At 40.3% G+C, this 17,421-nt stretch overlaps 1 protein-coding gene across 1 annotated transcript in view; it reads right to left on the bottom strand.

Moving 5' to 3' along the window:
* Window positions 1-9,885: 9,885 nt before the first annotated feature.
* The window catches only part of LOC126455834 (uncharacterized), a 47,993-nt gene continuing 40,457 nt past the window's right edge, over window positions 9,886-17,421 (bottom strand). Inside the window, exon 3 of the mRNA XM_050091596.1 lies at window positions 9,886-12,085. Coding sequence (XP_049947553.1) covers window positions 11,963-12,085 — 123 coding nt within the window. The 3' untranslated portion in view covers window positions 9,886-11,962. The remainder of the gene's footprint in view (window positions 12,086-17,421) is intronic.

Here is a 17,421-nt window from a genome sequence, read left to right as displayed (position 1 = left end):
AATTTCACAAAGGCAGATGAAAACTTTGAAAAGTTAGAAACAATTTTCAAGAAGCGGGCCGGGGAAGAAGTCAAAAAAGAAGGAAGAGAGAACGGAATTAGTCAGTGTAGGACTTATCAGTAACTGCAAAAAGAAGTCAGTCACGGTAATATAATAAGTGGGGGATACAATCATTGAACTATAATTGCTAGAAATAAGATAAGATAAAACGGAGAAACAGGTAGCTTATGTTAACAAAATAAAGAGGTGTTTGACATGATGAGATGCCACAAAAATCTATAGGTGATTCGTGCACTGGAAGTACAATAAAAGAGTAAAGTAACTGCAAAGAACGGTGCGGTGGAGACAGGTATCAAATGAGAAAGTATTACTGAGAACAAGGAGGAGATCACGAATAGGCAGTTTTATCAACCATACCGAGTCAGGAAAATGATCCACGAAAACATTATGGAAATTGAGGCCACCAGAAGGTGAAAGCGTAAAGGTAGACGACACATTTCGCACCTCAAATTTCTTTTCTGTAAATAACCATGTTTATAGCCGTGGAGTAAACTCAGAAGAAGAGAGTATTTATGATGTGGACGACTTCCTGGCGAGGTGTGCGCCCTTGAGATAGCATTGAAATGATCACCGTAATGAGTGCACTGGAAGAGAAGGTGGATTTATTTGCCCGATAAGGAAACTTTGCGTGTTACTATTCATGTTTAAAGCCAGTAGTGGGATACGCTGAGTGGTTATCAGCAGTAGCCAGAGATCATCACAGAAGTTTTCTTGCCGGACACAGAAAAGCGCAGCGCTTCTACATGCGAGTAGCTCCTACTGTTTAGTAGGTACATGTGTCCAAGGACTCAGGCAATGTATGAAAGTCTATGTGTTGTTTCAATGCGCCATTTAGAGCGGGTGCGGCTACCGTCTGATAGAAGTCAATTTATTAAGGGGGCCCGTACATGAAAGCTAGCAAAATTGGCGACACTTTTTCATTGGCTGTTCACTTACTGCACGGTACCGACATTTCAATTCCTGAATATCACGTTCCATTTCCCTTGCTAAGTGTGATAAAATTAATAACTGCCAAAGGCTTTAACGAGCCCACTCCCCTCTTTTGTTCTGTACGTCATCGTTCTATTTACTCCTGCAGCGTTTTCTTTCTGTTCTTTCTTCAGATGCAGAGAATGTTTGTGTAGCTCATCAAACGGCTGTGGAATAAAATTACAGCCATTGATTTAGTATTATCTGATTATGGTAATTGTTTACAAGTGGTTGAAAAGGTGTAAGGTTTACAACAGTTGTGTGTAGGTCCGTTATTAGAATCTACTGCATACCTCGCTCCAGCAAAATATAGTTACTGCACTTCTATGATCTTGACTGATTACGAACTGTAAACTGGCTACGATTTCGTCCAGGAACTATCATTCTGTCGATGCTGAAGGAAGTCGATTACAGGAGGACTTTTGTAGCCATATTATAGCTACTCGGTTTGAAAATTAGATTAGCCAGAAAAGACAAGCAAAGAAGAGAATGCTTGAGAATGAAGAGGGGTAAGCATATGGTTTGCACTACTTCATCCACAGAAGGTAAGTCATTATACAAACACTGTCAAATAGTAGATTTGGGTCTCTCACAACTTACATTTTGGAAACTTGATGTACCTTTCTCTTAAAAACCACTGACGTTATGGTACTTAATTCTGGCATGCAACTAGTGGTAAAGTATTTTATGGAAGGAATTTTCGTTTAATACAGCAATAACGTACGCATATAAGAGAAAATCCCTAAAATTGGGTGTATTTTTTTGACAGATATTTGGCGAGCTGTAAAAATCAAGCGAATGAAAATATCAAAATTGTATTCCACAGATATTTCTAATGATGGTAAACCAAGTTTTGTACAAAACTACATTAATTTCATTGTGATACGTTTTTCAAAAAAGACAGATCTGTAATCACCTTGTTAAAGATGTTTCAATAGTTTGTAATCAAAAACATATTGCGGCAATAAGCATGGAAACTTATGTGCTTATGTATATAACTTTTCTTAACATAACTGTGCCAAATGTAGTTACATTGTATTGAGAAATATTGACTTTATAAGCCTCCTTTTTCAAATTATTGCAGTTTCGTATATGTACACCGTTGAATCATTTTTAAAGCAATAATACTGTTGTGCACGGCTTTGTACACAGTGGTAAGGAGATGTGGGCTTCAGAATGATGCACCAGCTGCTGTCTTAGGAGAGCTGCGTGAGAGCAGAAATGATTAGCGAACAAGTTAACAAACAGGAGATTTACTTGACTTGTATTTCTCCAAGCAACCGAAGACTCATTACAAATGTTGGAGCCATCACAATGTCAACAACCATAAGCTCGCTGTACTATGCATAAACCATGGTGTCGGTGCAACGAGACTCAAAGTGGTAGTGGAGCTGGTGGCTATAACCAGCTGTCCTGTACTGCAGTGGCAGAGGGCGTTCATTGCACAGAGTCGCTGGAGCTGTGTCTCGGCAGGCGTGTACCATTGGGTCTGCCAGATACTGCAGCTTTGGACAGTACAATTAGAAAAAATTATGCTTAGTGACGTAACTGAACGTATATGTTCGCGAATATTGTACAAACAATGTCTGATTAAAAATGGAATATTTTAAATTCGGAAACAAAGGGAAAAATGAGAGGAAATGTGAAGTGATGACCAACCATGTAATTCAGTAACGATAATCCCATCACCTTCACAGTTACAGATCACAAGGCGCGCAAATAACTGTACAATGAAACTGCATGCTAGTCACCACTATTTGCTGTCCACAAATAGTGACTGTCGCTGCTGATGCATGATTTTCTTCTCAAGTCATATTTGTACACAATTGAAATGATGTTATATTTAATGGCCTAAGACCCTCAGTTTATAAAACATTGACAATTTTTGAGGACGCATAGCTGTTAATTGGACTGCATTTCCAAATTTGTTTATGATTAGTAGCTTTTGCAGCGCTCAGGAGGCCACGGCCCTGCTGTATGCGTTTTGTAAATTGGTAGACGGTTCATAGACAAAAGAGCAAAGGCAACCAGAAAGGTTCAATGCTACAGCACTTGTCCATTGCTTAGTTTTGTACGTTTTGTGGACACGGAGCCGTAATTACCGCTGTTGTGCCACACATTCGATTAGAATTGTCTTTCTTGTATGTTTCTTCAAATGAAAAATTCATTATAGGTTAAAGGACAATCACTAGCACTACTGCCACATATTTTGTTTATTAGGATTATCTTTTATTGCGGGAATATGTTTGTACTGCACAATGGTTTTATGTAACATTTCGGCACTATATATGAAATGGTACAACTGTTCAAAGGCAATTACATCCATTATGAGATAAATGAGCACACAAAGAGTAGAGGCTAGAGTTGGGACCTGCAACAGCTGACCCAAATGGCGGCAAGGAATCCTTGAGTCCATGGCACAGGCGGAGACATCCCACTGAGAACTTAGTGTGCAGGGGCTCTACATCTTCATGCAGTCGCTCCATGTCCAACAGATTGGGGAGAAACATTCTTCTACACATGCCCCAACGAACTTGGCCCCTGGTGTGTGTCATGGAGACATCCCAATGTGACCCTTCTGTCTGAGGCTCTCTGTTGACGCGCCACCACTCCGTGGCCAGCAGACAGATGATGGCAGTTCGTGGCATGAACAGTGGGGATATCTCACTCTTATAGTGCTCTGTAGGAACTCCATGGGTGCATGCTGCCGCTTCACGGCCAACAGATGGGGAGAAACATTTTTCTGCTCATGGAGCTGCTCAATCTACAGATCCAGGCCCAAAGAGACAACCCATTCCACTTGAGTCTACACGCCACTCCAAGGAATGAATGGCAATTGGTGCACACTTCGGTTCTACAAACTGTGAGACAATGCTACAGAGGTCATCAAACTATTAGGTAGGCTTTCAGTTGATCTGATGCATGTAAATATCCAGAGAAACTCTCCATAAACATTGAAGCACCACAAGCTCATACTACACATGTAGTTGTCACGAGAATGTCAATGAATTTGAACTCTCATTGTGTACTTGCATGATGAGTCACTGGAATGAGAGACATATAGTACACCGCTGTTAACGTCGACATCTTTTTCTGCATGCATGTGGTGGAACGAACGTTCTTATATGACACTGACCAAACCATTTTTGAGTCATGGAGACTTTTCCTACTGCTCACGTATCCTATCAAGGATGGTCACATCTTAGAGCTAACAGCTCTGAACCCTATGTTGCTGCATTTGTGAGCTAAGAGGAGATAGACTAATTATCATAAGGACCAGGTTATGGGCTACAATTCTATGCTAATCGGCACATAAACTATACACAATGCTTGTTGAAACATGGGGAACAGACTTTGAAGCTGGAACTCATGTTGCAGGTCCGTGAGTTGATTAGACAGTAACTACGGATATCCAAAAATTTGTTTACCTGTTTCTCACGTGTCGAAGGAGTGCAGATACAATCCATTAGATTAACAGGTAGGACCGAAGAACAGTGATGTGATTTTTGCCTTGTGTTTTGTATTTTTCTGTCATGTATACTCAGCACAATTTTTAAAAGACTGTCTGACTGGCCTTTTAAAATAATGAATAAACATATTTCTTCACAAACATACATTATTATCTAATGTTAAAAGTATTCCATCAGCGAAGCAGTATATTACTTATTGCAGATGTTCTATTTTTATTATTAATTCAGTCCTCAAGTGACATTTTTTGTCACACATCATTAGTGTCGCCACAATTACTTTTGCGGTCATCATATGTACTCGTATGTACCTTAACCATATACACAAGAGCTTTTGTCGAAAGTATTTACAATATACGAACATTAACATCCGTAAATTGAACTTTAATTTGTTCTGCGTTTGATTTTTGCATATTTATTTGTACTTCTACACGAATATACAGTAACACAAGAGTCATAAGAATTATTTTGACATATGCTTTAATAGATCTGAAAATGTTTTCACTAATTGTTATTCGATGGTTTATTATGCATCTGTTTTACTGTCTATTACGTTCTGATAAATGTGCCTCATTACTTGATTATCATTTAGCATAATTCAGTTCATGTTCTCCTGTAAAATTAATCTTTCATGTGACATTGTGTATTAGGTTGTAGGCTTCTGTTTGGACTGAATGATTGAGATGAATGTCTAAAGTAGAGGTTTGAATCAGATCATTTAATACAAAATGCATTGAGTAGCTGCGAACGTTGATAAAATGCCATTTCTGTAAATGTTTCAAATGGCTCTGAGCACTATGGGACTTAACTGCTGTGGTCTTCAGTCCCCAATAACTTAGAACTACTTAAACCTAACTAACCTAAGGACATCACACACATCCATGCCCGAGGCAGGATTCGAACCTGCGACCGTAGCGGTCGCTCGGTTCCAGACTGTAGCGCTTAGAACCGCTCGGCTGCTCCTGCCGGCTTCTGTAAATGCGAGTGTGAATCTCTTAAGTCTTTTCCATCAAACAAGAACGTAGTACAAACATCAAGTTGTCAATGTACAATATTACAATTGGTCATGTTCTCTTCTCATTACATGTTCCCTGAAATAAAATCCATTACACCAGTAAATGTATGATTGAGTGTGAGATGGTCTCCATATAAGAATTTTAAAGGAAGGATGTTCCCCTATGCACAAGGTTTAATTGTCACACACGACACAATGGCACATCCTTCATCTTATAAAAAACCTGTGGAGGAAAAAAATTTACATAAAAATGACCTCCCAAACCAGTCTTTGATGAAATTATTATACGTATGTGTTTTAGCACAATTTCATCTACATCCATTTTGGTTCGCAACAGGGATGTGATGTAACGTGTCCATCTCTCTCTGAAACTGTTCAGTGACATATTTCAGGAGATGACATGCAAGTTCCGTTAGTGAAGTAGTCATTCAGTTACACTGCTTTCTAATTTTAGATCTACTATAGTATTGTAATGGCTATTTCATATTCATACTGCTTTTTCTGCTTCCCTGTATAGTTTATCGAAAGAAACATGGAATTCTTGGAAAAATTTTCAGCGAGATAAGAGATCTCTAGGCAGGTTTGGCTCTCCTCAGGCCACGTGGATCTTCGTTACAGCATCTCAGCATAACGTTCAGCTTAAGCTGTCGGAACCTAGCTTTCTGACTGTGTCATATGGTTAATTACGGGAGCGGACACGCTTTTTCGCTGTGCCTATGTGCATAGCAATGGTTAGGCTCTTTAAAGAAATGAATCACGGAGTGGGAGAGAATTTCTGCCTTCCTGGACTCCTAAGAGCTCTACTAGTTCAGTATAAAGAAAATACACGAGAGAGGGATACCGTTTAACACCTTCCCTTGAGTTTCACTACTCGGAACCTTTGCCAACATTACTACTCTGACGAAGAACTACAAAATTCAGAGCCGCCTACAGGAAGACACCTCTTTTTAGGCTTTTGAAGAGTAATGATAATGACTTCTTTGTAGGCTTGCACAGAGTTAAGACTTCAGGTTAAAGACAGGAGGGATGACAGATGAGAAGAACCAGACTGCCAGTAGAAGGATTATACTGAAGCACTAAGAAGAAAGAGAGGGCGTAACACATATTCTCCAGTTGTTGCTGCCGCTGGCTACGTTACTCATACTCCGCGTGATGTAGTAAGGTGGCCACTCGTCTGCCTGCTTTTATTGTTAAGATTTCAGGAGCCGATTACGCTATTTCAAAGTCAAGCATACTGCTTGTTGCTCTCATTGTGCATTTTGCCAACCTTACGGTGTTCACTTCCTTCTTTTGCATATTTATTATTTTTAGCTAACAACATACGTTTTCATTGGTCATGTCTGTGAATCACTAACATAACTGTGTTTTATCCTCCTCACCCATTTATACTTATATGCATTATACTGTAGAATTATAATCCTTTATCTACCTGTCAATGTTTCTTTATGAATGTCAGTGGGCAGTTTTTTTTCTTTAAGGACAATAAATCTATTTGTTATACAAGCCATTTGTTTCCATTCCTATCTAGAAGGCCCCTTTTGACATAAACACGTCATGTGAGAGGTGTGATACCCATTTTTTCGTGCTTAATTGGGCCGCCCCTATTAATATTCATTTAAATAAGACGTTTTCTGTTCCGTGACAGTATTCTTGCTTCAAATTAATTTACGTTGTCGTTTGGGGCGGTTCGCCACTAGGATTCAGTATTGTGCATGCCCTGCATATGCTCCAACCCCAACCCACACCGCACAATGGGATAGACTAATATAGTGAGCTGTGTCAAATCAGTCATTTGACTGAAGATGTAAACACAGTAGAGCGCTTAGGAAAGCTTGTATAGAACAAAGCCAAAATTTAACATCCATACAGTAACACTGTTTGCGGTTAAGGCTGTTGTTTTCGTTTATACAGTTTTCAGGATGTAGTAATTACGATAACGATGGAGTTACTAGATGTTGTTAATCATTATATTACTATAATATATTCAACAAATATGTACCTAGGCAGTATGTTGTTAGCACCATAATTTCTTACATTTTGAGAAGAGAAGGTATTGTTAGCAGTTTAAGTTAAATATTTGAACATTTGTTTACCTTATTTTCTCTTACTGCTACTGAAATGGTTTCCGTCAGGATTGGCTCTCACCTTTGTCAGAGTGGCTACTGAGGTGTATTTTAATTATTTGGATTCCTAACCTGATCGAGTCCGCTGTGATATTCATTATGCTGTGTATGAAATCACTAACTTTGGAAGAATGTAACGATTTAACGAACACACTGTATATGCGGATGAAATACAAACATTATATTATGAACTCAACTGCCATGAATGTATGGAATTATTTCAACGTTACATAACGTGAAAGTGGATGAATGCCTACCGTTCACCATCGCACTTCCTTTCCCTAGTTGCAGTAAAGTATCACTCTTTCATTTACAAACGTAATGTGAGTGTTGCATTAAGGTACCGAAATATGAAGACATTAGTTACGCTATCATCCACCGTTGGAAAATCATTTATCATCACACTGATCAGCAATAGGCCTTGTTATGTTGTAGCAGTTCCACCGACGTCACACCTTTATAGTTAATACAGAGACTGAATTACCTTTATTCGTGAAAAGATGACATTTCTTGTATTTCAGAACATTTATTAGACTTTTATTCATACAACATTTAGTTATTGATTTACAAAAATACACAGCATATTTACACATCTGTCCCATTTCACATGTCCGAACACTCTGTGAGTTATGTAATACTCATGACATCCTTTGCCTGGAAAGCCAAATCTGCGCCACCAATACCACATTGCCTACTTTTTTCTGGAACAGCAGGGCTTGAGAAAGAGTGTGACCCAGGAAGAGGCACAGCAGTGTGTAAACTGTTTGTCCAGTCTTATAGCAATCACAAAATGAGCAATCGTTCAATAAACGTCCAAGATGACTGCATACACTCAAAACAGTCTTCAGATTAATAATAAAACAACAAGGATTTGGTACTTGTAACCAATCACACAGGAATTATTATTCTGGGACGATTTATCAGACTTGAACCGAATGCATAGCAACTGCTTCTATAAAAACATCAAAAATGTATCACATCAATCATCTCAAAGATACATAAATTTGAAGTAGTATCGGGAATTCCCCAAAACATAGCTAGCACTCACATTATGATTAACAACAGCAATTATCCTCTGAGGCATACTACACACAGACGTAAATACTTCCTGAAATTCCTAGGAAATAAATTAATGATTCCATTCATATAGAATGCCATTGATTTTGTAGATTTCCTTATGGATGGAATTTTTAGTACTTAACACTGGTTACAAATAAAAAATTGTACATTTTCTATTATTCTAAAACGAATATATATGTATATCATCTATTAATTAATTAATTACACGTACAGCTGCCTTTTTTTGAAGAGGAACTCAAAATGACGATCTCACTGAAATTTGGTAGATGTTTGCAAGAAGAGACACTGAGATGACAGAACTATGAATTTGGTGTCAAGTGTATAACATGACTGATGTATTAATCAACTGATTATGTTCTCTTAAGATACCAAACATTTATCAAACGTTTGGACGGTTTTGTGAGAACCTACAAAAGTTGAAGAAATGGCATAAGAACAGTTACAGACAGTAATGAAACGACAAATTTTCTTTCTGAAGTATTCAATATCTCATCTAAGGACAATGTACAAGAAGTGAAAGTATATTATACTATCTAAACCACATATATGTTTCCTTTCGAAATCAAGAGAGAATACATAATATAAAACTACTGTAAACGTCATTGAGCGTAATAATCTTTGAAAGAAATCTGTTGTGCTAGAATTAGGAAAGCTATCATGCAGATATTTGATAAGAAACATATTTAGTGTGAATTAGCAACACTGTTTAGGTTTGGGCCAACGAAAAATGTGGCTTCTGATATGTTCTACAGTTTCTGTGAATGGATTATGAACAAAATTATACATCACGAATGTACATATAAAGAGTTCGAAAGAATAATGAAGCAGCGTCGTATTAATTCACCTGTTTCCATACACACCTGAGAAAACGTAAGAATATGCAACTGTTAACGAAAATAAATTTGACTTTGAATTAAAAAGCGCCTCACCATCTTGTAATGAGGAAAACACTTGTCCAACGTGTCTTGTGATTGTAGAATTATCACACAGCTACAGAAAATAATAAAAAATGAAACAGTTGCTATAAAGATTGCAGCTACCTTTTGTTAATATATGTCGTGCTTATTTTATTTTTATTTTTATATCAAATGAGTAAATCAGTGAACCAGCCATAATTATGATCTTTCTGAAATTGCAGGAAGTTTTGTTATGTTGAAGGGCTTGTGTTCTTTGTAATTACAGCTGTACTTTCTATACAAGTAGGCTATTACTCCATATGAATATTTCTGATGTTTGAAAATGGCTTCAGGAATTATATAAAATACTTAAGTCACAGTTTTAAAGAAAAAATATATTTTCGTTATTAGAAACTGTCTGTCGCCTTACAGTCAGGAGCATGTGAAGATGGAGATGCTTGTGTAGACCGTAAGAACCGTTTAATCACTCAGAAAATATTTTATGCATACCAGTACCATGACATTGCTGATTGACTAAAAGGGGGATGCGGATAACCGAAATTATTGAATTTCCTGCAGTAAACATCAACACTGACATATATAAATGCTAGTCTTGACACATTCATTGCTGCAGTGTGACTTCAAAGTGAGAAATGAACTGCAGGCCTTAAGAAACTGCGTAAGATGCAAATCAAAATACCACACGATAAACTCAATGATCGTTCTGGAGAGATAAATATGCCTTTCATATGGTTACTAAACACCCAACAATGATACAGCTTCTCACAGCTGTTGAACAGCTTACAACATGATTAATTCTTATCTTTAAGTGTCAGCAGAGGAATTACAGTTATGTACACATAATTATATTCAGCACACAACATGTCAGGTACATCACAAACACAGCTCTATGAATATGACAACATATGTTCAGCTATACACATAAGAATACTTGAGGTAGTACCTACAATGATCCCAGTCTGTGGTAGGTTTTCCTGTCCACAATAGTTTCATTTACCATTAGAATAACTGTCATGTGAATCTATTTAGCCAATAAGCAAGAGCATTACGAAACATACAACATCTTCTTTCTTTCTTGATGATACATCGTTAAGAAGAGAGACACATCGATACCCCTATCATTTAAAACGAGGAGGAACATGATATTTGAATAAAACTAAGTTAAAGAACATTTCCACTGCATGCCACACTCAGGCTAGTGATAACGTCTTTGGGAGTGGCTTAGAGTAGATATTGCTTCTGTACATCGTCTTGTAAGTATCAAGGTATTCCTCTGACTGACTGCAGAATCGTTATTTACAGTTTCCAGTAAATGAACTTATCTAAACCAGTCTTTTTCTTTAGAACAAAACACCTATGAGGTAGTGACACACGTCAAAGGTGAATCTGTACGTTAGGATGCCCAAGACTTTCCCTTGTCAGTTTGTAACAACCAGTTGCCTAGGCAAACATTTTGTACCCTCGAGCCGAAGTAAACCATTTCCGTCTTTCGTAATGGCATTTTAGGATCCACTCTGTAGGTTACGAGACCCTCAGCATTAATTATAGTGATGTTCATCAATAACAAATTTACCATAGCTTTCATTTTTGTCCCACAGGTTTTTCAGAGAAATGGTCGGGAATAGCAGGAAATGTGCTATTAACCTACATTAAGCTCATGATTTCGTCGAACGTGGTCAATAATGGGGGCTGTACAGTAACAGGAGTCGAGTCTCTTTCACTGCACGTCTCGTTGCACACGCTAGCAGTCATTCAAAAGACAACAGCCCTCACAGAAGGGTAGTGTGTCACATTCAGCATCTATCCATTGACAACAGCAGCTTCTCCAATAGCAACATCCGCTACTACTGGAAGCTCAGTAGTAGTGGATAGTTCTCCAATGACAGTTACAGTTTCACCAAACGTAGTGTCCACTTGTAATGGTCGTTCCATGGTACAAGCCACCAAACCAATGACATCTGAAGTACCTCTACTGGGGAATTCTGATGGAACTGGGATATCTCCAGTATTCGATGCCTCTCCTCTGACACCTGGAGGATCTCTATGGGCACTGTCGACAGCAGTTGGAATGACTCCCAAGTTTGACTCCTCTCCATTTTTGAAGCCCACGGAATTTCCAAAGCACTCAGTAGCCATGGCGCAAGTCTCAGTTGAATGCCGACTAGCGCTGTCGTCTGGGGGTGGGGAGATTTCCTCCTGCGCGCCTACTTGGGCCGGACACTGGCTGTCTGGGCTGTGGTGGCTGTGGTGCTGCTGGAGGTGGTGGTGATGGTGGCGGTGGCGCCGGCGACGGTGCTGCCGCGCGGCGGCCGCCGCCGCGTACTCCAACTCTCAGCAGCGCTCTCGCCGGTTCAGCTCCTCCATATAGGCCGACAGCTCGTCCTCCAGAGCGCCGTGCTCCACGTCACGCAGGCTACTGTTGCTCACATTGTTGCTATTGTTGCTCAGGCTCACCTGCAAAGTATACATACTTGTTTCAGGAATATATCTGTGTGAAATGTACAGGATGTTTAAAAATTGCTGTTACAGGATTCTACGGTTCTATGGGTTATCGATGGTGCTTAGTATATGGAGCTTTGAGAATTAACCAATGACTGGAAATGTACCCAGCCGTTCCATTTCCCATAAGTAGCCTTTCCTTACGAGGGAACCTCCCCATCGCACCCCCCTCAGATTTAGTTATAAGTTGGCACAATGGTTAGGCCTTGAAAAACTGAACACAGATCAATCGAGAAAACAGGTAGAAGTTGCGTGGAACTATGAAAAAAATAAGCAAAATATACAAACTGAGTAGTCCATGCGCAAGATAGGCAACATCAAGGAGAATGTGAGCTCAGGAATGCCGTGGTCCCGTGGTTAGCGTGAGCAGCTGCGGAACGAGAGGTCCTTGGTTCAAGTCTTCCCTCGAGTGAGAAGTTTACTTTCTTTAACTTTGCAAAACTATGATCTGTCCGTTCGTTCACTGACGTCTCTGTTCACTGTAATAAGTTTAGTGTCTGTGTTTTGCTACCGCATCGAAAAACCGTGCGATTAGTAGACGAAAGGACGTGCCTCTCCAATGGGAACCGGAAGCATTTGATCTCAACGTCATAGGTCAACCGATTCCTCCACAGGAAAACAGGTCTGATATATTCTATACAACACTGGTGACGGGATGTGCGTCACATGACAGGAATATGTTGTCGACCCACCTAACTTGTACACTTGGCGAATGGGTAAAATGATTCTTCTACCTTGCCCGATTTAGGTTTTCTTGTGGATGTGATAATCACTCCCAAAAAAGTGATGAGAACATAAAAGTTTGTCACATAAACTGCAGCAAATGAATGCTACAGTTTTCCCTGTGCTCTGTCAAAACATATGTTTTTAACGTTTTCAAATTTTTCGTTGTGTAGACCGTCAAATCCAAGCAAATCTGAACATGTCCTGCAATATTGGAGAGCGAAGTTTATTGTGTGTGAGAGCCTGAACTTAGATAATTGACACACGATCACGTAAACAATACTGCTCTGTGTACCTGCGCAGCTTCGCAAAATCATAGAATCTTTTCACAAAGTATTTCACTTGCCGAAAACCAAACACATCTAACGGCTGTACAAGAGGTGTACAACCTGGAGGAATGGTAATCACATATACTACCACACTAAAATTGGACAATGCCTGATCCTTTTGTCCTGTATAGGCTGTATAAAAATTAAATTTTTCACTCGAGGGAAACCTTGAACCAAGGACCTCTGCCTTCGTAGTTGCTCACGCTAGCCACGTGACCACGGCGCTTCTAAGCTTATAGTATCCTTGATGTTGCTTATCTTGCGCATGGATTACTCAGTTTGTATATTTTGTTTATTTTTATTCATAGTTCCACACAACTTCTTCCTGTTTTCTCGATTGATCTGTGTTCAGTTTTTCAAGGCCTATCCACTGTGCCAACTTGTAACTAAATCTGAGTGGGGTGCGAACGGGAGGTTCCCTTGTTAGAAGTTATCTACGCTGGATGCCCAGCAGTGTGTTTGGGAGCATCTCCCAAGAGGACAGAACCTGTCACTCTGTGAAGCTTGAAGGCACAGCATTCCCCATTTTCGGCCTCACATCTGGAAGAGTCATCCATGGGTGAGCGTGGTGTACTGTGCCGGTGCCGAACTACAAGAGAAAGTGGGCGTGATGTCTGGAGGGTTTCCACCTGTAACAAGGGATTCGTTAAGTAGTAAGACCGGTCGCAAGCTGTAGTTGGATGCACTGGTACACTGGTAGCGGACGCGTACAGGGCCCACCTAGATTAATCCTGGCAGATGTAAGAAGCAAGTGGATTTGGTGACACCCTTGTGAACATCTGCCCACAACGTTTATGTGTTGTGGGAAACACGACTGTGAACGGACGAGATTTTATGTCTCCGTCTTCACTTAAAACTTTAGATCTGATAGGCCGTGGTCGATGTATAAAACTCACCCCTGACGTTTGTCTCCGACTGCAGGAGACATCCTACGAGGTAAAGCGGCGAACTGCGAAGAGAACTCGAGGAAGCGCTGATTATATAGGCAGTGCAAAGGACACCACTGTCCATCGCGTGGCGTCGGCTATAAGATTGTCTCTGGTAATGCCAACATTCTCCATTGAAAGTAATCGATCGTCACGCTTGCGGCGCAACGCTAACATCCAAATTTTATCCAGTTTAACACCTTCGTCTTTCCTGTTAAAATTATTACGGTGTTTATCAATCTTGATAGCGTCTCTATACATGCGCGCATAATAATTCGAGGTTTTAGATATGACGCTCGTCTCGCTGAATTTTATTTCAAGATCACCTTCCTACCGGCCGGTTTGGCGGAGCGGTTCTAGGCCCTTCAGTCTCGAACCGCACGACCGCTGCGGTCGCAGGTTCGAATCCTGCCTCGGGCATGGATGTGTATGATTTCCTTAGGTTAGTTAGGTTTAAGTAGTTCTAAGTTCTAGGGGACTGATGATCTCAGGTGTTGAGTCCCATAGTGCTCAGAGCCGTTTGAACCATTTGAACCATCACCATCCTGGTAAATATGTTCCGCTACGGCCGATTTATCCGTGTGACCCAGGTGGCAATTCCTCTTATGTTCAACAAGACGGGTGTTCACTCTTCTCTTTGTGGTACCGATATGAACCTGTCCACAACAACAAGGAATTTTATATACTCCCGGTGTAGCCAAAGGGTATCTAGCATCTTTTGCCGATCTTAAATATTTTTTTTATTTTCCTGATGGATCTGAAAACATTCCATCCCGTACTTCCTTAAAACTTTCCCAAGGCGATCTGTGACCTTACTAATGAATGGAAGAAAAGGATTGCCGTTTGGCGACTGTTGTTCGTCGTTGCTCCTGATTCTCTGCCTAGAGCGAAGTGCTCGATCTATATCCTTGCTAGCACAGATACTTTTCACGGAAGTTGACCGTAGATGTTCAATCTCATCATTTAAATAAACAGGTTCACAAATTTTGTACCCCCTGTCTACCAAGGTTTTCATTACACCTCTCTTTTGTCTAAGGTGATGGTTTGAATCTTTATGCAGATAACGAGCAGTATGTGTTGCCTTTCTATACACCTTATGGCCCATCGTTCCGTCCCGTCGTTTAATCATAGACACATCCAGGAAATTCAATTGTTCATTACTCTCTGTCTCCATAGTAAAAGTGGATTTTCGGATTAATGCTGTTTAAATATCTCAGGAAGGTATGCAACTCATCTGCTCCGTGTTTCCATACTACGAACGTGTCATCGACGTAGCGATACCATCTGGCTGGTCTCTTACTGGCAGTCTGCTAAACCCGTTTTTCAAAAGGCCCAATAAACGAGTTAGCCACAGCAGGACTAAGAGGACTGCCCATAACCACACCGTCAATCTGTTCATAAAATTCACTATTATATTGAAAGTAGGTTGTCGTAAGGCAGTGTCGGAATAATGCCATAATATCGGTAGGAAAAATATCTGCTATGCATAAGATATCTTCGTTTTCCGGAATCATGATAAGTAACGACACAATATCAAAACTGACGAGGTTATTATCCGGGCCCACGCTCTTTTCTTTTAACTTGTCAGTGAAATTAGCTGAATTTTTATATTCCTGTCCGTCCCACCAACATAGATTGCAGCAATGAGACAAGGTGTCTAGCTAACTCGTGTGTTAGTCGGCCTATAGCCTATGAGGCCGGAAGTTTTAAGCGAAGACAATACCGAGCGTGAAAGCCTACAGTGTATGATTTTTTTCTCCGTGTTTCGACACGTTTAGACTAGGATTTTCCAGATATTCTTAGCCATCCTAGTATCTGGAACTGGAATTTTCTGTCGCCTTGTAGGCAGTTAAAATGTTTTAGGAAATAAATACTTATATTATGCGTAAAGATGAGTTTTAATTTATTCTACCTTTATTAGAAATTCTTGTTACTAAGATTTTCGGGTTCCCACCAAAGAGTTTAAGATTATTGTTGCTACTAAAATTATAAGTTCTGACGGTCTTCGGTAGCCAATTCTTCTTTGATGCAAATGTCTCTGTGCACTATGGGACTTAACTTCTGAGGTCATCAGTCCCCTAGGACTTAGAACTACTTAAACCTAACTAACCTAAGGACATCACACACATCCATGCCCAAGGCAGGATTTGAACCTGCGACCGTAGCGGTCGCGCGGTTCCAGACTGTAGCGCCTAGAACCGCTCGGCCACTCCGGCCAGCAATTCTTCTTTGTGGTATTCACAAATTTCTTGGATCATAACAGGCAATTAACTACCCTACTTGAACTGTAGATTACTGTTTTATTCTTTTTTTCGCCTACATTAAATTCATTTGCTTCCTTTTATTGGCGTAATTATCGCATTGTACAATTCTTTGTACTACCAGTGTTTCTGGTTGTTTTCATTTTGTCAATCATTGGGGCTTAAGAATCACGGGAGTTATTGCCCGGTATTCACATAAAATTGTTGTATGAAATCTAATCGGAAAGAGTGGCTGCGCGAACACTCTAGACGGATATTGTGTGGGTCGGCACTTCCAGTGTTTGTGGACAGCGGCGACCTGCTGTGTAGTGCCAGCATATTGTAAGGGATCTGGCCAGCTCTTTCAACAGCTTTGTTTTATTGCATATGTTTGGCTGATTGTTGTGTCATTTGGACGTGACATTTAACCACTGCCGTCCTGGCCTAAGTAAATAAAGGTGAATGATGTTCATTTTAGCCAGCCGGTGTGGCCGTGCGGTTCTAGGCGGTTCAGTCTGGAACAGCGTGACCGCTCCGGTCGCAGGTTCGAATCCTGCCTCGGGCATGTATGTGTGTGATGTCCTTAGGTTAGTTAGGTTTGAGTAGTTCTAAGTACTAGGGGACTTCTGACCACAACTGTTAAGTCTCATAGTGCTCAGAGCCATTTGATATTCATTTTACCGCCTAGCACTTCAACTCTAGCTGTTCCCGACATTCCTTTCAGCACCGTTTGGATGCAAATTAAGTTTGAAGACAGCATTAGTTTCATATCTCTCGCTACGCAGTGGAGATAATTAGCTCTGACTTGTTTCCTCTACAGGAGGCCACGCCATGGGCAACGTTTTGAGCACCCATGGTCGGGTTCTCATTTAAGTGGCGAAGGACGTCGGCTTCAAAGTCGAATATGCGACGCCCCCATCGAGCACCACGCTCAACCATCCGAGTCGCGAACGTACCAGTTTCTGGCAGCCGTTGTTCTCAAATGGCTCTGAGCACTATGGGACTTAACATCTGAGGTCATCAGTGCTCTAGAACTTAGAACTACTTAAACCTAACTAACCTAAGGACATCAC

This window comes from Schistocerca serialis, chromosome 2 (assembly GCF_023864345.2).
Source record: "Schistocerca serialis cubense isolate TAMUIC-IGC-003099 chromosome 2, iqSchSeri2.2, whole genome shotgun sequence".
NCBI lineage: Eukaryota > Metazoa > Arthropoda > Insecta > Orthoptera > Acrididae > Schistocerca > Schistocerca serialis.
The sequence above is the reverse complement of the archived record's forward strand: the minus strand, read 5'-3'. Positions and strand labels throughout refer to the sequence as shown.